The sequence below is a fragment of the Parasteatoda tepidariorum genome, chromosome 6, assembly GCF_043381705.1.
Source record: "Parasteatoda tepidariorum isolate YZ-2023 chromosome 6, CAS_Ptep_4.0, whole genome shotgun sequence".
Taxonomy (NCBI): domain Eukaryota; kingdom Metazoa; phylum Arthropoda; class Arachnida; order Araneae; family Theridiidae; genus Parasteatoda; species Parasteatoda tepidariorum.
This window is the reverse complement of record NC_092209.1, coordinates 43,236,696-43,259,220: the sequence shown is the minus strand read 5'-3', so window position 1 is coordinate 43,259,220 and position 22,525 is coordinate 43,236,696. Positions and strand designations below refer to the sequence as shown.

At 28.6% G+C, this 22,525-nt stretch overlaps 1 protein-coding gene across 10 annotated transcripts in view; it reads right to left on the bottom strand.

The window, feature by feature from the left end:
- Positions 1-22,525, bottom strand: part of LOC107451797 (uncharacterized) — a 314,002-nt gene that overhangs the window by 236,786 nt on the left and 54,691 nt on the right. For 4 of the 10 annotated variants that reach the window (XM_016068013.3, XM_016068014.2, XM_071182271.1 and 1 more), the window contains 3 exons: positions 21,785-22,353; positions 11,699-11,803; positions 10,119-10,367 (listed from right to left, as the gene is read on the bottom strand). In XM_016068013.3, the coding sequence (XP_015923499.1) occupies positions 11,732-11,803; positions 21,785-22,353 (641 nt within the window). In that variant the 3' untranslated portion in view covers positions 10,119-10,367; positions 11,699-11,731. Of the gene's footprint in view, positions 1-10,118; positions 10,368-11,698; positions 11,804-21,784; positions 22,354-22,525 lie in introns of those variants that run through there. The other 6 variants (XM_016068015.3, XM_071182275.1, XM_071182273.1 and 3 more) reach the window with 2 other exon arrangements.

Sequence of the window (22,525 nt, the reverse complement as noted above, 5' to 3'; positions counted from 1 at the left end):
CGTGCAAATCTGCACATCATGTAAGCTTACTTTATCTTCAAGATGGAAAACTAGGGATGAATTGTTGTCCATTGAGACGGAAGTGTTGTGGATTACTAACGTAATAGCAACATATGAATTTTTTTCTTGTTTTTTTTTGTACTTATAGTGCGAATCAATGACATGTTCGTAAAAGATGCCACTTGCAGCATTAAATGTGGTGGGTGAAACGAAATTTCATTACTAAAATTACATTATTGATTTTTTTTTCTTTTCATTTTCAGAATATGAATTTATAAAACAATTCTAACTGATTTTTATTTGTTTATACAAAGAAAGTTTTGAATGTTTTAGTTAAGAGAAAATTTTGATATTATATTAAAACTTATATTGATATTATTTTTCGTAATATTGATTTTATTATGAATCAGTAAAGCATTATGTTATAAATTGGGTCATATTCTAAGGTACAGCATGAGCATAGTTTTTAATATTTTCGCTTTCTTTCTCTACAAGGGAATATATTCTTCTTTGTTGAAATCTTTTAGATAAGCGAAATGTTCGATAAAACTATTTTGGTTAAATGGTCAATATTATATATTATTATTTATATAAATTGATGTTATATTTAATTTTTTTATATTATTTAAATATTAAGAATTTGGAATCAGTGAAATTGTTCTTTGGCATGCACGTGTTCTATGACTTTCAACTACCCTTAAAAAATAATATCCGTTGTAATAATTTGAAAATATGATTTCTGAAAAACTGGAGTTCATATATCCATTATTCTGGTTACTGCAAATGCTACAAAAAACTGCATGTCTGTAGATGTTTGCACCTGATAATGTTTGCTTAATTCATCGCAATTCTACATTGACTGTTTTTATGTATTAGGATTAAACATTGAACTCCATGTTATACATCTGCAATGCGTCTTTTCTTAATTGTTTGTAGGCATAAAATTGGTTCAAACATTGTCTCAAAAGGATGAGAAAGGTACCAAAGTTCCGCAAGATGCAGTAAGATAGATGATTAATGTTTTCTGAATAATTTTTTTTTTTCAAATTGTTTGTGTTGGAAAGAATGTATTACAGATGAAAATGTTTATGTATTTTAATGTTGTTGATAAATTGTAAATCTGGTTAAGGACTTAGTTTAGGAAAGTGGTTAAAATGAGACATCGTCTTAAGTTTGGTTATTGAAATGTAGGTAGATAATTTTATTTACGCATCACTAGAGCTGCACAAAGGGCTATTGGCGATGGCCGGGAAAACATCTTTGAAGATGATCCGAAGACATACCATCGCAATTTTGATCCTCTGCAGAGCGAATGGCTCCCCTGCTTTGGTAACTTAACGACCTGCGCGAAGTCGGAACTTTAAGTGCACCCTTGGTACCTACGCAGACTGATCAAAGTGGTCACCCACCCGCTTACTGACCGCAGCCAGTGGTGCTTGACTTCGGTGCTCTACTGGGAACCCTGTCTTTACGATCAGTCCACTGTGGGACTTATTGAGATGTAAAAAGTGTTCCTATGTACAACACCCTAGCTCCCTAGATTTTTCTGCTGAAGCAGAAATTTCGTTAATTTCTGTGTATAGGATCTAATAGCTTCTTCTATACAATCATAATTAAAGATGTCATTTATAGTGTTCAATTTTATCGTTGCATAATTCGCCCGAAATATCCAACTTGAGGAATGTGCTCTAAAATCTTACATTTGATCTAACAATCAAATAATTTTAAATAGAAACAATTTTCAATTCAAAAAATAATGTTATTTAAACCGTGCCATTTTATCCTAACTCAATATGGACAATTTTTTTTGTCTCGAAAACTTAGCTTACGAGTTAATTATAATGAAATTCTTTTTAATACTGATCATATTTAAAATTCATATTACTAAAATATAACTGAAGTTTAATTTTATTATTCTCGTCTATTTAAGAACTACAAATTTTGCATGATCCCACATTTTTAAATTTTAGAGGCTTTAATTTTTCAAAATGAAATTTATTCATTCAGATTATTAATTGAAATCAGATGTACGGAAACCAATTAATGGAAAACTACAAGCCAGTTTGGCAGTCAAGCCTATATTAACGATTTAATAATCGTATTTACGATTTAATAATCGCATTTTTATAAATTTGTTAAAAAAAAGACGCAATTTATTATAATAAAAAAAACTATTTCTTAAAATTGCTTTGAAAATAATTAACCACAGAATATGTATTATTTATCTACTATAATAGGTATAGTTTTGTCCAGTTCCAATATAAGGTTTAAAAAATGTGCCTTTTTTTGTATGTAACTATCCCATGGGTTTATCTAAGAATTAGAAATGTTGGTTCCGTTATAGATTAGCATTGTGAAATATTCTTAAATTTTTAGAAGACAGTGACTATAGGGTATTCCATAATCATCACCCTTCATATAGATATTTTTTTGAATTCTCGCCAAAATAATATCGGGAGTAAAGAAACCAATACCAAAAACATGTACCAGGTACCAAAAACATGGCCCTCGAAGAGTCTTTATGTATAATTCATACATGCTTTTATTGAATTATTTAATCTATACATAAATGACTGTATTCTGAGCATACTTTTTTATGATCGCAACGTTGGGATTTTCTATACATTTTTATAAAACGCATGCTTATTCCTCTGTTTATAATTATATGAAAGCTTGTGATTCATTGAATTAAGATTCAAATTAATTATATGATTAATTTTCCGAAAATATTCTCATGCTTTAATCTATTTATACTATTGAATCCATTGCTTCGATGTATTTGATACAGTTTTAATAAATTAGATGCTAAATTTATGGAAGAATCGGTGTTAAAATCGCATACTTGTGGTACACCCATTCGCAATAGATATCTGGACTAAATTGTATGCATGATTCATGAATTAGCATTTTTTTTTATTGTTAGGTGTTTGAAGTTCTTAATAACAATACAAACAATTTAATTTTTAGTTTATGAATTGCTTACATGTGTATACGACTACATGTTAAGGTTTATCTATGAATTTCGTAAATAGCAATTCTCTTAATTGATTCTGTATTCTAAATACATATTTTCTTGTCTCAATATAAAATTTATCTGTGAGTTTGTGTTAAAATTATATTTTATAACACTTTCTTAGGTTTAAATCGACGTTTATTATTGTTCCATTTTTAAAAAAAGTAATTTAATTGTTTGATTCGTGGAGCGTGATCTTAAAAATAAATCTTAGCATAGGTTTCTGTATTAACTTTGCAATACATTTCGTGTAACGAGTTTAAATTTAAATGAGTTTTAAAATCGTTCTTTCGATTCATTGCAAGATTTATAGATTTCTGTTTAATATAGATGCTTGCAATGTACTAGTTAAGCTTTGTTTATAAGAAAGATTTCCAATTTTTTTGACGATCTTACTGGAAAATTTGATTCCTCCTAAGTTTCATACATGGTTTATTTGTAAGAGTTTAAATTTTTCGACGAACTTAAAGGTAAATTTGATTCCTTGTAAGTTTCATAAATGAACTTTTAATTAATTACTTGCTAGCACATTTTTTTATCATCAAGTTTGGAAACTTTAGCTGATAAACGTATGCTGTTGATTCCCTGGTAGTTGATAATTTTATCCGTATGTAGTTACGATAAATTTACAAATTTTTTTATTTTTGTGCCACGTATGATTATATTTCAAGGAATGAAATAATTCTTTTAGGGTTTATCAGTGAATTTTGAAATAAAGAGTTGCTTCTGTACAATTGTGATTTTAACTCATAAATCGATTTGATTTAAGATTATTTATTCAGAGATATATGAACATTTATTGAATTATTGGGTGAAGTTTTCATCTTTTTGTATTTTTTATATTATTTAACGTTGTTCTAAGATGTAGGAACAATTATTTCCTTTCGCCTGACCTTTCATAATCGTAAGGAATAACTAACTGCAAGCTTCATGAAACAGTTAGTTGTGTGCGTTTGTATTCTAAGTACAGTTTACTTTTCGACATTTAGGCGACCATTAACATTTATCCGTATACTTTTTAAAGTCGTATCAAAGTACATCTACATGTCATTTGTAAGGTTTTTCAATGGTTAGCTATAGATTGAATACCTTCTGATTGCTCCAGTTTGATTTGCGAGCGAATCTTATAGTATCTTTCTTGTTCAAACTTGTTTTCTACATTTTACCCATAGCTACTAATTTATTTCCCAAAGGTTTAAACATCACTTTTACTAGCATATTTTCATCATGCGCCTGAAATTTCGAGAATAATTTTTCGAGACATAATGAGGAAAACTTGTTTTGTTAAAAGCAGAGAAATGTGTGCAGTTTATGCTCTTTTCGAAATAGAAGGTTTTCATTTTGAGAACTTAATTTTGACTATGGTTTATATTTAGATTCCTTCTCATTGTATAAGTTAAAATTTTTCTTCTCTTAACAATTATTTATTGAATGAAGTGTTATTTTTTGAACAAAATTTTTTATTTCATTTATAGTTACCATTATGGATATTTTTAGATACAAATTTTAAACGTTCCTTTTCACACTTGTTATGAATTAGGTATTACTTTCATGGATTAATATCTTTTTGATTTTAACTATCGATATTTTTAGATTTATTTTTTACGTGCATAATCCCTTTTTATAACGTAAGAAATTTATTTTTAAAATATTTTTCAAAGTCTCAATTTTAAGTTTAGATTTGCTTTTTTTCATAGCTTTAATCTTTACCATATTTTTAGATTTATTTCTTCTTTTCATGCTTTTTATAAAATGAGCTATTATTTATAAACTATGAACTGTATACATAAGACCTTGATTTGAACTTCCTGAATTTTTAGATTTCTTTTTAATTTGTAAAGTTTAAATGTTCATTCTTCCTCTCAAATACATAAAATAAAAAGTTTATTTTATGTATGTAGACTAAAAACTTTTTACAAAATTATAACCAATTATATTTGAAATTTATTTTTTATACATATTTTAAATTGTCCTTTTTATTGCTTATTTGCAGAATAAGGTGATTTGGGGTGGGGGAGGACTTATTGTCTTGCAAAATTTGATTTTTATTCATTCATTTTCTCTTTTTTAGTTTAGAGCTGATTAAGTGATTTATTTTGTAAGTTTTATACTATCGATATTATTAAAAATAGATCAATAATATTGATATATTTTTAAATTATGTTTCTTTCTCAAATATAAATGTGTGTTGTTCGATTTTTTTTCCAAGATGAAGACTGAATAATTTGGATTCAGTATTAAGTTCTTAACTATTATTGATTGGATATATTTTTTAAATTACCTTAATTTTAAAACAATATCCAGAAATGATACCATCAATTAAGTTCTATTTTAATCAAACTTTCATCCCTGTCTCAGCACCGGCAGAACTTCCTGAATGGAATTATGGATATAAGTAAATTAATTTAATATGAAATATGCGATAAATTCAATGTCTCTGATTTATTCTTTAAATTGTTCATAAATGTCAGAAATAAAACTGGCTTTAAGAAGTGCCAAGGACAAAAACTAGTAAAAAAAATCACTTTTAAATGGTTTATCACGAAGAGTTGTGCAAGTGGAATGTTTTGCTATCATAATTTAAGGAATAAATTAGGTCAAATGAAAAGAAGGCAATTGTTATGGTGGTAGTCAAATAATGACTTGATTGTCTGAAAGAATATTAATAACCATACATTTGATAATAGGATTTTTTAGGATATTTTGCTGTATATAGTACGTTATTTTGCTTTTTGAATGCTTTCTTCCGTACGTATTTAAAGATTTTTAAAATTAGATTTTAAATAATTAATCAGAATTTTTCGTAATTAATCAGATAATAGGATTTTTTACGCTATTTTGCTTTTTGAATGCTTGTTTCATCCGTACGCATTTCTAAAATTAGATTTTAAATAATTAATCAGATAATAGGAATTTTTAGGATATTTTGCTGTGCATTGTACGCTATTTTGCTTTTTGAATGCTTGCTTCTTCCGTACGTATTTAAAGATTTTTAAAATTAGATTTTAAATAATTAATCAGATAATAGGATTTTTTAGGATATTTTGCTGTACATATTACGCTATTTTGCTTTTTGAATGCTTGTTTCTTCCGTACGTATTTAAAGATTTATAAAATTCGATTTTAAATAATTAATCCGAATTTTTCAGGATATTTTGCTGTACATAGTTCGCTATTTTGAATGCTTGTTTCTTCCGAACGTATTTAAAGATTTTTAAATAATTAATCAGAATTTTTCCACTTCATATTTATACAACTAGAATTAGCACACCTATACATAATGAGCTTATTTTGCCGGATTCTATTTCATTTGTACTTTGTATTTAATTAACACATATTATTGGATTTTAAGTTCAAATTAGTCTACTAGATATATTTTGGGATGGGTCATTTTATCGATTTTAAATTATGTTTTTTGTTACGTTCCCTTAAATCTTATTACTGGCATACTATTTTATATGTACAATGAATTATGTGTTAGCTAAACCCTAAATAAATAATTGGATTTTGAGTTCAAATTAGTCTTAAAGAATTCTTGATATCAGATATTTTATCGATTTTTGGGATATTTATTTTCTGCATTTTATAAATCTTGTAACCGACACTCTTATATATAGGAATAATTTTACAAGGTACTATTTTGTATATGTAAAGAATTTGTGTCAAGCTAAGCCCCCCCCCCTCCAAAAATAACAGGATTTTAATTCAAATTTGTCTATTAGATGTTCTATTATAGCTCATTTTATTGATTTTTAAATTATATTTTTCGTTATGTTCCAACTGGTACACTATTTAAAAGATACTATTTTTTTTTGCGCAATGGATATGGAGTGTTTAAGCCCTTCGTAAATAATTAGATTCTAAGTACAAATTAGTCACCTGGATTTATTTTGGTATCGGCTATTTTATCTATTTTTTAGATAATATAATAAATTATTTTCTACGCTCTATAAATCCTTAAAACAGGCACTTTAATGTAACGGAGTTATTTGGCAGGACACTATTTTATCTGTGCAATGAATTTGTATAGCTAAACCTTCAGGCAAAAATTGAATTCCTAAGTTCATATTAGTCTATTAAACGTTTGATATGAGTAATTTTATTGATTTTTAAGATAAGATTTTAAATTATTTTTATTCTTTTACGTACTAAAAATCATAATATAATGTAATAATTTTAAAGGATACTATTTTATATTTGCGATAAATTTGTTATGTAGCTTAACCCTCAGGAGATAATTCGATTTCATGTTCAAATCATTCTACTAGATATGTTTTGATTTCGGTCATTATATTCCATTTTTTAGATAAGATTTTAAATTATTTTTTTTCTACGTTCCAAGAACCTTATAAATGGCACACTTTCGTATAATGGAATTATTTTTCAGGATACTATTTCACATGTGCAGTGGACTTGTTGTGTAGCTAAACCTATGTTATTTCTCAGAAAATCATTGAATTGTAAGATCAGATAAATTGTAGATTCTAAGTTCAGATAAATGAGCCTGTGTTTTTATAAGTGTTTGTAGATTTCCAAAATTCACGCATTTGCAACATCAATAGGATTTAATTCCGTTACTCAAATTTTAGTTTCTTTCTCATTGGGCAAATAATGTGATTTTAAATAATAATTGAAATTTTTTTATTTATTTCTAATATTACTTCACTATTATGCTTTTAAATAATTGACTTATTTTACAGGGCAATGTGTTAGAGCATCGGTTATTATATAGAAGATTAGTCAGGAGTTATTTCTGCAGATTGAAATTTTAACAAGGATTCTCAAAGAATAAGCCTAGTTAATATATGTAAGAATATTCTAATGATTCAGGGTAAGTTTTGTTACAAAATGTGTTTCAGTGATTTAACAATACATGTATTTATACATTTTAATGTAGTGACCCCTTTAAATGTTTCAGTAGATGAACGTGAGCATGGTTAAAAATATTTTTTTTCGGGTTTATTTTCATATTAATGTCACGTAAATAACGAACTGGTTAAAAGCTGCAATTCTAAGTAATAAGGCAAAGACTTATAAAAAATTATGGTCAGACAAAACTAATTTGCATTTGTTATTATTCTACTGTACTAGCGACTTAAGTAATTAAAAAAAAAATGTTCAACTTAGAAAATATTAAGATATTTTTGTTATGATAACTAACAAATCATAAAATTTGCAATCAGACTCCTTTTTTTTATTAAAAAACTTAACTTAGTCACGTGTAAACAACTTACTTTGAAAGCATTTTTTGCAATGCATGAACTTCCATTTTTTATTGCAATGCACTAGCTATTTTTTTTTTTTTTTAAATTAAAGTGTGCAACTTGAAGATCTTTCAGATGATAGAGGATTTTATACTGCAGAGTCCAGAATTTAAATGGTTTTTAAACTGTTTCAATAGTTGCTTCACAATTAAAAAAATAAATTGTTTTTCAAATATTGTTTTCCTTTAATTACAGTTCGGAAATTTTAGTGGAAAAATCTAAAGTTCTAAAAATAAGAGCAAGTTCGATTCACTAAGATAGTCGTTCACACGTTATATAAAAATGTTCCTGAATTTTCAAAATAATGCCAACTGGGCCAAAATACTACGTAACTCTACTGAGAAAAAAAAAACGCAACTTTAATAAGTTAACTGGACAATATGCCGAACTTCTTAAATTGAAAGAATACTCCAACGGCAAAAATGTTTATTCATCTTGTATCGAATGATGAAAGGGAAAAAAATTGTAGGGAAAAATGTAACCACTTTGTACTGATTTAGTTGAATCTAAAATCAGCAGTTTCGAAATAATAATCCAAAAACAAAAGTGCCGCGAATCTAGATACTACGCCTTCTACTTGTCGAAGTTGAAACTTATGGCTAAATAGAAATTGCGAGCAATTTGCCGGCATGAAATAATCGAATTATAAAATACATTAAATTCTTTAAATTTAAAAATGAAACAGCTTGTCTAAGGTTTTGAGACAAATTAAGTCTTAGGTTGTAATTTATTAATTATTAACCTAACTTTTTAGTAGTTCCCGTAATTCTAGTGGTCTAATTTATGTAATTATAATAGGACTCTGCAGTATATATCACTTGTACGCCACAGCTTGACCATTAGTAAATGGGGGAAATTTAATTTCTCAAAAAAGCTATTTCTAAATTTGTAAGTTTTTGCTATTATAATAAATTATAACAATCGCAGGAAAAAAGGATTTGTTTAAAATGAATCTGAGGTAACTCACAACAAACTTCTTTAAAATTAGAACTCATGTTTAAAGTTAGATTCCATAAATCAAAACTCACTGAAAATTCATGAAGATATCTTTTAATAAATGTCATCATTGTTTTTGTTGTAACATTTTAGTTTAAACTTCAGATATACCGAATTCGAGACTTGGGTGAAAAGTGTCGCCATTGAAGAAGTAACAACAAACCAACAGTATTACAAAAATTAATATAAGGATTCATTCTAAAATACAATACATTCATAAGGCGATTTTTTTGTCCGATCCAAAAATCTAGGTTAAATTTTTTTTTTTATAATTAAGTTTTATAAATCTTTTGGTTTATAGAAATGTCCAGGCAATCTGCTGAACTATATCACTGAGTGAAATAAATCAAGTATAGTTTGCCCCATTCTAATTGGACGATCCATATTTACATTCCAATGGAAACGTATTCCTATTGGTTGCTATTTGTAACTGAATAATTATTGAACGATTACTGGTAAAAGAGCGCAATATGGCATCAAAAATTTGTATATGTAATGCCAATCCTGATACATAGCATCTAAAAGCTTGAGATTCAGATCTTGACTTGAAAAATGGGACATAATTGTAATATTTATCAACTTTTATGTATTTATTCTATCAACATATTTCAAAAACTCTTATTCTGCGATTTACGAAAGAAAGGCTAACCACTTTTAATTTTCATCTACAGCTAATTTTTAAACGTGATTTGTGATGTAGGCAACATATTTTGGGCAACCTGATAGTAGCAGATATTATAACACATTCTTACTATACAAATACAAACATAAATTACTATAACTCGGTAAGTATAACTAATTATTAATTGGTGGCATACAAGTGATAAAGAAAAGATACTGAAAACTAGAACGTCAATTATTTTAATATCCTATAATATACATGTTTTTTTCTTTTTCACAGGTTATCAATAAATACACTATGAACACATATAAACGTCTTCTTAGGCTTCGGACAAATGGCGTAGCTAAGATTATAAATATACAAGACCAGAGAGAGAGAGTTGATCTCTTCTACGAATATCACTCATCTTTTAGTTTATTCCAGAAATAATTCTTCAACGCATAGTCCGTAAAAATTACTTGTGGATAAACACCTATAGGAAAAAATAAAAGGAAAAAAACAAAATTAATTTCAAATAGAAACTATTAAACTAAAATATTTTCGCATGTGTCTAACATTGAATAGTTCTGAACAATTGCTAGATTTAAAATAAATGAAATGAACTAGGTTTGCGATTTCAAATCTTTAACTAGTATAGAATAACTTTTGTTAGTCTGGCAATTTGCTAAAATGACTTTTTTTTAAAGTTTTTAAAAACTGGCAGGTTGCCAAAAGAATTATAAATTCCATTTCTAGCTAAGAAAATTGAAAATAATAATATAAACAAAATCCTTAACAAGGAAAAACCTCACTCATATAAACTGTTCTTATAATTTTTCAAATCAGTTACTAGTTATTGTTCAAGTTCGCTCATAACTATCTAATTTCAGATTTATAAACGTTTAAACAAGTTATATTCAGAACTTTTCAATGAAAATGAGTATTCTGAAAGTTCTTTTAAAAATAGAACATGAAATAATCCTATTAAATGAAACGAATTTTTTTTCAAAGATAGCTTTTATTTCAAATTTATGTAACAGAATATTTTCTTAATTATGAATAACTAAATTTTTTTTTTGTGCTTTTTATATAGAATTCTTAAATTAGCTGTTATTATGAAGCATTTAAATTAACTACAGAGTGAATATAGTTTAAATCAAAATGGGATCTTACACTTTTTTATATAATTAATTAGATTTCAAAAATATAGTTTAAATCAAAATAGATTCTTTAGACTACTTTTAAAAAAAATTTAAAAAAATATTTTTATTGATTAATTAATTCGATTCCAATCTTTAAATGTTAAACTTATATTAATACTTTTGCATTCTTGAGTTAATTTTACATAATTGTAAAAAAATTAACTAATTAAATTAAAATTTTATCCTTTTGAAGTGTTATACTTTGGATCGTGAAAAAGTTTCTAGGATTATTTCATGTACAAAAAAATATTTTTCAAAACATTGTAATAATGCTAAAAATAAAATCAAAGAAAGGTTATAAGAAAAGAAATAAAAAAGTGAGAGAAAAGGCATTGAAGATATTAACTGGAATAAACTAAAGAGAAGTTAAGAAGAAAGTGTAGAGAAGTGACTTAGAGAAGTCGTTCGCAATGCAATACAAATACAATATAGGACAGTTAGAAGTGCAATTTTTTATTCACCTAAAGATAAGCCAGAGAATATGTAATTAAAAGAAAACCAGTATTTAAAGTGATAAAAGTTTATTTCGTGAGAAAAAGAGGAACAGAGAGTAATATATCACATTTGTCGGTTGGTAACTTTTTTTGTTTTTTTAATAAATAGTAAAATTATATTTTCATACTTTTCAAACTCTATACAGGGCATTTATTTGTTGCTAAACATTCTCACACAAGATGTACGACTTTCCCCGTGTTACATATCCATGTGATGTCCTTTTTCGCCGATTCTGGAGATCGAGAAAAAAGTTGGTATAATAAAAGCTATTTCTTCTTGAAAAAAATAAATTTTGCTTAAAATCAATAGAGATGCCAACATTAAGAGACAATTTACCGCAGTTCAAAGGTATTTTCCATAGCTTCAGTGAAAGATTTACCCGATTTTTTAATCACCAGTTGTAGAAACGCAAGAAATTATAATTAAATCGAAATAAGTATTCAAATATAAAACATATCAATTAGTTTTGGTTAAATTGTGGAGGATTATGCAATCGATGTTTTAAGATTGCGTCAAACGAACGACTTAAAAGGTAATCTGACGAAAAGTCAACACCCAAATACGATGTTTAACTAGATAACTTCAGCCTAAATGAATTTAATCAAATCCTACATCAGGTCAAAAATATTAAATGGCTGATTGCATGTAAGGTTTGCTGGAGAGCAACATACTTAAGATATTAAATTCAGATGTTCTGCAGGCTAGTTTTCATGCATTTACTGATATGATTCCATACTAATATCGCAGTATTTTTTCTTCTTTTTTTGGTTAACCTTTTGACGCGGAATGTTAATTGAACATATTTTTCATTATTTTGTATTAATTTAGGTCAAAAAAGGTGAAAATAATTATAGTTAGAATTGTAATAATTTATGGTTCACAAATACAGCACGAAATTTTGGTGTTCTTTGCAGCGTTAGAGCTAAAATCTTCCAAACACGATTCACTTCCAAGCAATTTTTCAAATTTACACTTATTTAAATCTAAAAAAAAAAGTTATTTATCATTGAAATTCATTTAATATACAAAATCGTTTATTACTAAATACTTGAAAATGAATTAAAACTATTTTTTTTCTTTTTATATTTTAGTACATATATAATTCCGATAATCCAACAGATTTTTTAGTAACAATTAAATTTCTTTTTCTATAATTAATATATTTTTGCATGTAATTAGAGGGTCAAAAAAATATAAGGGACAACTATGTTCCATCTGCGTCAAAGGGTTAATATGATGTAATCCATGTCTGAAAGAGCAAAATTCCCAGATATGAACACCCAGAGCAACGCCCAAGATCCAAAGAATTTGATATTCTTCACTTTCAAGTAGTTTTATCTCAATTGTATTTATTTCTGGACGTTGAACAAATTCCACAAAAATTTTGTTTTCATGATATTAGTATGGAGTCTTTATACAGCATTGAAACTGGGTCTGTAATGTCTTTTACAAGAAAATATAGACGTAATGCTATGTCTAACAATAAACCGAATAACTTTTAAAATTGAAACAATGGTCAAATTCCGTAGTAACTAAGGAAACTCCATAACGGTTGGCATCTCTTAAAACATAAAATACATTGATACAGCTCAGAGGTTTATTACAAGCCATGAACGAGCACTGAACGACCATTCGAGCTCAGGTTCTTGCAAGCAAAGAAAAAAAAAATCACGAAACAAAGTCGCATTCAAAAGATTTCGCACTGTTTGCACAAGTCATAAGTTCATTATTTACAGATGTTGTGCGTAGTGGCAGCTATTCTTATTGATATTTATGCACACGAAAAATAAGACCACAAATGTTTTTTTAAATAATAAGTTTCACATCTTAGCCATGGTCTTTAACCAGTAGCACCAAACTTAGACAAGCGTTAACTAATTAAATATTTGTACAAGCCAGAAATATGTATCAAATCTATTTCACATTTAGTTTACATCTGAAATTCGATACGAAAATAAACTTATGCAAAATATATGATATTTCAGCACTTTTAAAAGGACATATCTAAATACACACAGAGATTTAAAATGTATGACTTTACAATTAAGATATATATTTTACTTTTCAAAGACATAGTGTACATGAAAAAACAATCGGCCTGATACCTTGACAGGCTAATCAGCAACAATCATTATGAGAATTGATTTTAACAGGAATAAATGTTTTATCAATTAACTTATATAACATATCTAATTAACAAATATAATTAACTAAGCTTCATTAAACAATCACAGCAAATCTAGACAATTCATAAATGGATAACTAAAACATAACATCTCACTTAACAATTAATGAAATAATCTTCCTAGAAAATAGATATTAGCAATTTTTAATATTTTGTTGTAATAAACATAAACTTAATTACTATTACCATGATGTTTAAACGTTTGGTGATGTAGGTATGAAAATTCAGCACAATTTTTATGAATAACGTTTAGACGTATTCATAAAACATGGTTCATTTAAAACAAAATTTTACAAAACACAACCTGATACAAACAAACAAAATAATTTAAAAAACGTTGATATAAGCTACAAATGGCAAGAAATATCCAGCATATGAAAATTGCAATGAGAAATATTTATTCATAGTTTTTAAAATGTTATTTCATTATTTTGGTATAAGCACGAAGCCATTATTCAAAATATACATTTTTCAGAATCCCTGCATAAAATGAATGTATATTCATTCAAGTAATATACCTGTTTTGCATGATTTTCAAAAAATATTATACAGACCTCTACAAAAAAGATTAAAGCTAATTTCATACTTATGCCCCATATAAGTAGTTTACAAAATAGCAACTTTTTGCTATTCTGTATGCAACTGTAATGTAAAAATTTAGCCTTTACTCGTGGAATTAACTTTAAATTTCTATAACATACACCAGTTTATAACAGCTGAATACATCCCATAAAAATGCAAAAGAAATATTCGATATGAAACCAGCGGGAAAGGAAATATAAAAACAATACTTGATTTGGAAACATCTAAAATTTTATCAGTACAGTCGGCAAAAAAAAAAAGATATCACCCTGAATAATTTTCGTTCTAATGATCGGATTTTCACGAACTAAGTGTTAATCTTAATGGTTCCTGGGGGTGACCTCAAATATGCTAATTAATTAGTGCTAACTATTAATTAAGTTACGAAATCAGACACAAAAACGTACTTTCTCTGAATAAACATATATTTTTTCTTACATATTTGGATTCTTAACCTTCAAAATATAGGGGGTAGCCGCAATCTGGGAAATATGGTCCCCATAGTTTGGTCAGGAGAGCGATCCAAAGTTCGTACCCCTTAATGTTAATTTCACTTTTTACGTTTTTAGTCATATTTTAAAAACTAATAAAGCAATTCGAAGAAAATTTCACCCAGTCATAAAACTCATTTACCCAAAGATAATTTCACGAAAAAAATAATTTTTAATAATTGTTAATTATTTTTTATTATTTAATTAAATTAAGGATGAAAAATTTTTGAATTATAAGGTATGAATTTTTTTATACCATATTAATCTACATATTTTTCAATTGAAAAATCTAAAGTTTCAACTGTTTTTATTTATTAGAAGCTGAGAAAAATTAAAATTAATTATTTTTAAAAAAATAATTTGGCGACAATGAAGAAATGATTAAATGGAGCGATTAATATTAAAATGTGATAAACTTGCGAGGAACTTGACTTCGCGCGCTTAGCATAAAATTTCATTCATATTTTTTTCGCTAATAATCGTTTGCTTATCTTTTCATTTTTATTTTTTTAAGCTATAAAATACGATGTTTCTTCTTTAGTCGTCTAAAATTCTATTTGCAATTTAGTAAAGAAATTTGAATAAAACATTTTATTGAATAAAATACATTTTATTCAGAGAATGTGGAGTTTTATAAAAGCATGCTTCTGATAGAATATGATTATACAACAGATTGTGCTTCTTTAATGTGATTTTTTTTTATTTTTTTTTTCTCAATAACTGATAAAATTTCAATAATATACATACGAATGAATAAATTTGGAATAAAATATTCATCAATTTCTTGAATATATATTTTATAAATATTAATAAAAATACGTAGTCAACATTTTTAAGCATCTCTCACAACATCGCAAATTTCTCAAAATCTTATAGGGTAAACTAACCAGTGAAGGAATACTTAAGCTTAGCTTGTCTTTAAAAAAAAATCATAAAAATTTCAAAATTTGTAATTTTAGCTAAATGACGTATTTGTTATTAAATGCATGTCGACATATTTGTTATTAAATGCAAATTATGTAAAAAAAATTTAGATAACTTACATAATATTGTTTTAAGCTTTTGGTGGTTTAAATAATAAGTAGTAAGATAACCAAGTGAAGGAACAGTTCTTAAATTGAATAAACACTAAATTTTCCAGTGAATGAACACTTAATTTTGAGAATGTTTGATGCTCGTTAGGAATCCTTAGGCCACACAGATATCTGTCGCCCTGTAGATGCCTGAATTGACGGATGTTAACACAGGCGGGCATTAGGAAAAAAAATCTTTTAAGTTTTCGTGCCCCCATTTCAGTATCTTAAGGGCCTTACGAGCTCTGTTTAAAAAGAGAGTATCATATCAGATATATATATATATATAAGAAAACAAAAATAATCATAGTAGCAGTATTTGGTGGTAAATGTAGCTTATCGTAATTGAAGAATATGCTGTGCGACATTTTATGGTGAATTTGCGAACGTAAGTTTCAGAATGTATCGAAACATGTGGATGCTATTTGCTAATCATCTTTATCCAAAGAAAACCATGTAACGTAAATATCTAGCAAAATGAAGCAATTTTTTAAACAATGAATCATACAATATGCAACATATTATTTCTATATCTTATTCTTAAACATAACATATTTCAATGTTTTTAAAATGCCACTAAACATTCAGCAATTCATTGAGTTATAGAAAAAAGAAATCGTAAATTACAGAAAACCTTGTGAATGTGCATTAGAATTACTATACAATCTACATTTTATTTTTCATGCACTTTTTTTTCCTTCAAACTTTCATGCCTAGAAGACTCGATTAAAGCTGTAAAAATCATTATCCCTAAAATTTTGTATATAGCTATTATAAGTTATGTTAATTTGATTTTAGTATGAAATCCTCGAATAAACATAGCAAAAATAGCATAATCTAAATAATATCAGATAAAAAGTTCATGTATTTAAATTCTGAAAACTTATAAATCGATTCAAATTTTCTTTTCAAAAGAGATTAAAATAATTTTTTATTTTATTTATTTATTTATTTTTTTTGCTTTTTGGACATAAATGAACTTAAAAATTGTCTATTGCCTAGAAACTTCGAGGTGTTTTCTATTAACTATTAATTAAACCTCTCAGAGCAATCACAAAACATTATTTCAATTTTTTTACAGTCAGAAATTGGTTGCCTAGCAACCTAGTAAAATTAAGCGTTTCTCTTTTGAATCAGTAAAGGGTTATCTTAAAATATTTATTTGCGCAGGCGACTTTTTTTGGCGGTTTTCTGGACTATCGCCAAATATATAAACCTTTATTGCAACCCAATTTACGACCCAATTGTTTTAAAATTTTGTCTACCCCCCCTAATTCAAGTGTCTAGATTCCAAATATGTAAAAAAAAATATATGTTTATTCAGAGAAAGTACGTTTTTGTGTCTGATTTCGTAACTTAATTAATAGTTAGCACTAATTAATTAGCATATTTGAGGTCACCCCCAGGAACCATTAAGATTGACACTTAGTTCGTGAAAATCGGATCATTAGAACGAAAGTTATTCAGGGTGATATCTTTTTTTTTTTGCGGACTGTACATACGTATTCTGTAAATATAGTGAAACCTCTCAGGAGCGACCACTCTCTGCAAATGGTCAAACGAGTAAAACGGTCGTAAATAGAGGTTGGTCGTTCTTAGGGGTTATCTCCAATGACTTCAAAATGTTAAAGCAGGGACATGGTTTTTCGCAAACGATTTTAATTTTAGTCAGAGTAATTTTCTTGTGGTGGAAATGCCACTTTTGTTGGCATCATGAAAATCGGAACGATGTATAAAACTTAGCGTCAATAAAAATGATCCTTACTGATATAATTATGTGTAAAAACAAATTTACCAATTATGAATGATAGATCTATTTTAAATAAATAAACAATTACGTTTTTTGTTTAAGTTTGCATTTAAGTTTACTTCATAAGAAATTAGTTAGCTTTAAAAAAATGAGGTTTTTTCTTTGAGATGCTTAATTTTTGCAAAAAAAAACTTTTTTTTAAATCGAATTTAACTTTCAACTCTAAAAATAAATCGTCTTTAGTGCCTCAGACTGCAACATGAGATAGATTTCTTTCATAGATCGTCAAAAACAGAGCTCTAAATAAGATCCTCACACAAATATTTTGAATACATTTTAATCTACTTATATGGTTTGCTAATATTTTTTGTTTTTATATTTTTTAGTGTTTCCTTATTTTAAATTTTTCGTATTTGGTGCAAAGGTTTGCCCGGGAGAAGTTCTGGTGGTCTTTCTTAAAGGTTTTCTTCAACACAAAGTCTATGGAAAAAATTCCCTGCCTCTCAAAAGTGGTCGTAAATAGTGGTGGTCGCTACATAAAGGTGGTCTTTCCTGGAGGTTTCACTGTGCTAGAGTTGAGTTAAAGCCTTAAATAATAAAATTGTAAATTTATAAATTTCCTGAGCTGAATTGAGAAGAACCATATAACCGAGCCGCATAGACATACCAAAGTTTTAAAAGAGTACTATCTTTTTTGTTCCTCAAAAAATTAGAATATTGTTAATTTTAATATTGTTAATAGAAAATTGTTTATTTTAATAGTTTAAGCTAGAAAAATATTACATTAATTTTACCCCACTTTTTATGCCCTTGGCACAATCTAGTTTAATCCAAAGTCCAAAAAGCATTATATTCAAATATGTCAAAAAATCGTACTGTACATTTAAAATGGATAAAATTCTGAAGTTTTGGTAAATTATTGGAAGATAGGTAGGTCTCCTTAACCCCGCCCCCCATGCGGCTTTGGCAACATGTCCTAAAGAAAATTTAATAAATAATCATAGGTAAAGCCTTCGTTGAGTGCATGACTGCGTGAACTGTAAGACTCGTGAACAAAAAATTATGTTATCATATTTATCTGATTTCTCCTTTGCGGTTTGTACTACTTAAAAATAGCATATAAAGATTCTATGCAATATATTAGCATCAAAACCATATAACACTTATAAAGTTTTATAAGTATATAAATTTGAAAAATGTCAAGTCCCCTACTCAGTAACCAGTGCTATTTGGGTAGTAGAATGCGAGAAATGGCAATTTCAAAGTATTACTTTTAAATTAATCATAGAAATAATTAAAAGCCAAGCGGTGTTCAGTTTACCATAAAATTATTTTTAAATTTAAAATTGAAATTTCACGAGAGGATGATTAAAACGAAAATTCATGGATAATTAATACATAATATGAGAAAAAAGTAATTTAAAATATGTTAGTTTACAAGAAAGTATTAAAACTGGAAGGAAGGGGGAAAAAAAAGCATATCATACTTTTCTCGGTTATGAAGTACAGAAAGTTTTTAAATTTACTTAGAGCAATATCTTCACTTATTTTTATTAATTTCTTAATTAATTATGATAATAATAACTTATATATTTTTTTAATAATTAGCATATTCCATATACATTTAAGTGCATATGCCGTTGGCGAATTGGAAAAACCAGCTCTTTTGCAAAGAACCAGACTAATTGGAGAAGTCTATAGGCATATTAAAGAGCGAAGAATTCATATATCATCCACAATTTGCAGCAAAAGGCGCTAATAAGTGTTTTAGAATACATGTTTTCTAATTAACCTAATGGTAAGTTGGCTGATTGTAGTCTGAAGTCTGACTGATTAATAAAGAATAGGCTTTTCTATTTAGTCTGGCGCATTGCAAATTGATGTTGACGTTTTGCAAACAACTAGATTTTTCAATGAACCAACGACATACATAAATTATCTTTGGAAGTATATTTTGGTTTTTTACTTAATAATCCAGCTCATCAAGTTGCTTGCCAATTCGATAAGATTGAAGAAAATCGTAAAATTCTAAAACATAACCTTCCATTGAAAAAGAAAATGGAGGGTTCATAGAAATGAATGCATTTCAAAAGGCGTGAATAAATTTCAGATTCAAACTATGAATTTCGCTATTCTTTAAAAAAAAAAAAAAAAAAATGGGAACTAATTGTAAAAGTGCTGAATTCAACCGCCTTTGGGCATGAACACATTCTAAGAGGGAATCACGTCACTTCACACGAGATTTTACTTTGAGCTAAAACCTTTTATGCTTTCAAAATTTATTCAAGAAAACACGCCTGGTTTTGAAATTTACTTTCCTACATCAAAAATCGAATTTGCAAGCATAGCTGCGTTAGACTAAATGCATTCAAGATGTGTTATTAAGATGCAAATAATTAGCATTTTTAGCCAAATCTTAATTCGACTTTCAGCTTCATTAAATGAATTAATATATTAATACAACATGCAATAGTTTATAATTAGTCATTTCCACATGAAATTTATTATTAATAATGAATTAAATGATTTAATGAATTCAGGTGAAAAACTGAAAATGGCGTAGAGGAGGACATAATATAAGTTGATGAAGCAGCTGTGAATGTTCATCAGAACTAATTGACTATGAAGAACTAATTAGCATAATTAACGATATACATTCTCTTTTATTTGAAATTTAAGCGAATCGAACCTGAAACCAATTGTCTAACGGGCATACTAATTATAATAGGTTTTTTAGTTAGAAATTTCAATACTAATATTAAACAGAAAATGGAACTTAGTGACTACAATTTTTTCTTCTTCCACGATCTTCTTCCAGGATTCTAACTCTTAGGGTTAAAATCCCATTTAAATAGTATGTAAAACAAATGTGAAATTAAAGTAAGTTAAGATTGTAGCACCACCAAGTCTTGACTTTTGTTACCTTGAATTATGTGTAACAGCTCGAAGTTTCCGCGAATTACTAGAAATCTAGTGCCACGATTCAGAAGAAATCTAATTCACAGACAATTTATTAGTTTGTAAAATTTGTCAATCATTCTTGCTGCATGACCTAAAATAGTATTTATAAGTTTAGCCTAAGCAGTTCCCACTTTTTTTAGTTCCTCCATTTGCTTAGATTTTCAAATCGTATAATTAAATTTCGGCCGCTGTCCAACGCACAATTACCGCCACAAAACTTGTGTTCATTTAAAATGTAGTACCAAGCAAAAATTGAACCCATAAGTGAAAGCTTCTAAATCGGTCTTGTGTAAAAATAACATAGCTTAAACTTGTTTTATCAACGTTCAATTAAGAGTAATGAAAAACTGTTTTGATCAAAAAAAGATATTGATATCTCAAATAACGTCAATTAGGTGGTTTGACACTTATTATGAACAGAGAACAGAGTTGTTGACTAACTTTAGCAAGTAACTTCGATTTTTATTAATAGAGGGCGCTTCTTATTGTAGGGAAGCAGCATTACATTTGAGACATTCCATTCTGGGGTATTGCGATAGCCTGATGAATAACAACTTATATACTGATCAAATGAAAGTTATATTTGGAAATACAAAACATTTTAAAAGTTAATAAGACAATTATTGTGCAGCAGCTTTATCCTTCTGAAAAATCAATTAAGAAAATTATTGGAGGAAAAAAATTTATTCTCGTAACGAAAAGATAAACATAAGTTTATGTAGAATATTTTGTCCTTAAAGTTCAATAACTAAACTAAATTCAGTGGTGTGACAGCCCAGAGGGCCAAGGCCTACTGTGCCCATCTCAGTTTTCTTGACCTTTGGGCTCTGGGGTGCACGAGCAGTTGTTCAGGTTGAGTGGTACTCATTTTATCGACCCACTGAAGGGATGAAGGGCTGAGTCAATCTTGCCCGGCCAGAGGTCCAGTAAACTTATGTCGAATATTGACATGTTATTTTAAATGCTTTTTTGATTACTTTCAAAAATGTTTTACGTCCTACCTCGGACGGTATGCTGAAGTAACGGGATAGTTGCCTATTAGTCATCGGAACATTCACGTCTGCTTCATAATTCACGAATGATGTTAGTTATCTAACTGTTCTGCTCTAAGGAAGAGGTAGTAACAGCATATTAGAATAGGTATTATGGGCGAAGAAAGAAGTCGACCTACCTGCTGCATTTTTTCGAAGTCTAGAGACGGTCGATGGTCGACAAGATTTGTACTAGTAGAGGTGGCCGCCGAGGCAGCCAGGAGTGTGCGCCTATGTCTCTTCCTAGGCGAGACGGAGCACAGCTCATGTGGTGGGATCGTCGTCGAGGCGTGGAATAGCTTAGGTGGAGGCGAAAGCGACCGGCTGGGCTTGGGGACGTTGGCCGGCGGAGAGGAACGGAACTCGACGGGTGCCGAGACACACATTAGGTCCCGAACCTCCTCGTCCGAGCCGGACCCGGATCCGAGACTAAGTCTGTTGTTGGCCTGCGACCACTTCCGCTTCTCCGGGTACTTGCTAGGCCCTCCGCTTGTGCTGCAGTTTATCACTTCTAGCTCCTCTTCGGAGCTGTGGTGGTCAAAGTTGTGGTCACTGTCGCTAGGCAGAGCAGAGTCGAGCAGGTTGGGGCTTGGCTGGCCGCCGATGGCACTACAACGGCCCTCCGTCGTATCCGTGATGGTATCCAAGGTGCTGCTCGCTCGGTCTGAAGGAGCGGAGCTGCCATCACAGTGCAAGGAGTCATCCATGTCTGAAATGACCACAAAACACAGAATTAATGACTAGTATTAATGATGACATAACCATTTCGCTGTCTGTTCTTACATTAACTGGGAACAACGTGAGTAACTTCTAAAATACCACTGGCTCTCAATGTACGATGTAAAAAAAATAATAGAATGAGAAAATTCTTACTGAACTAA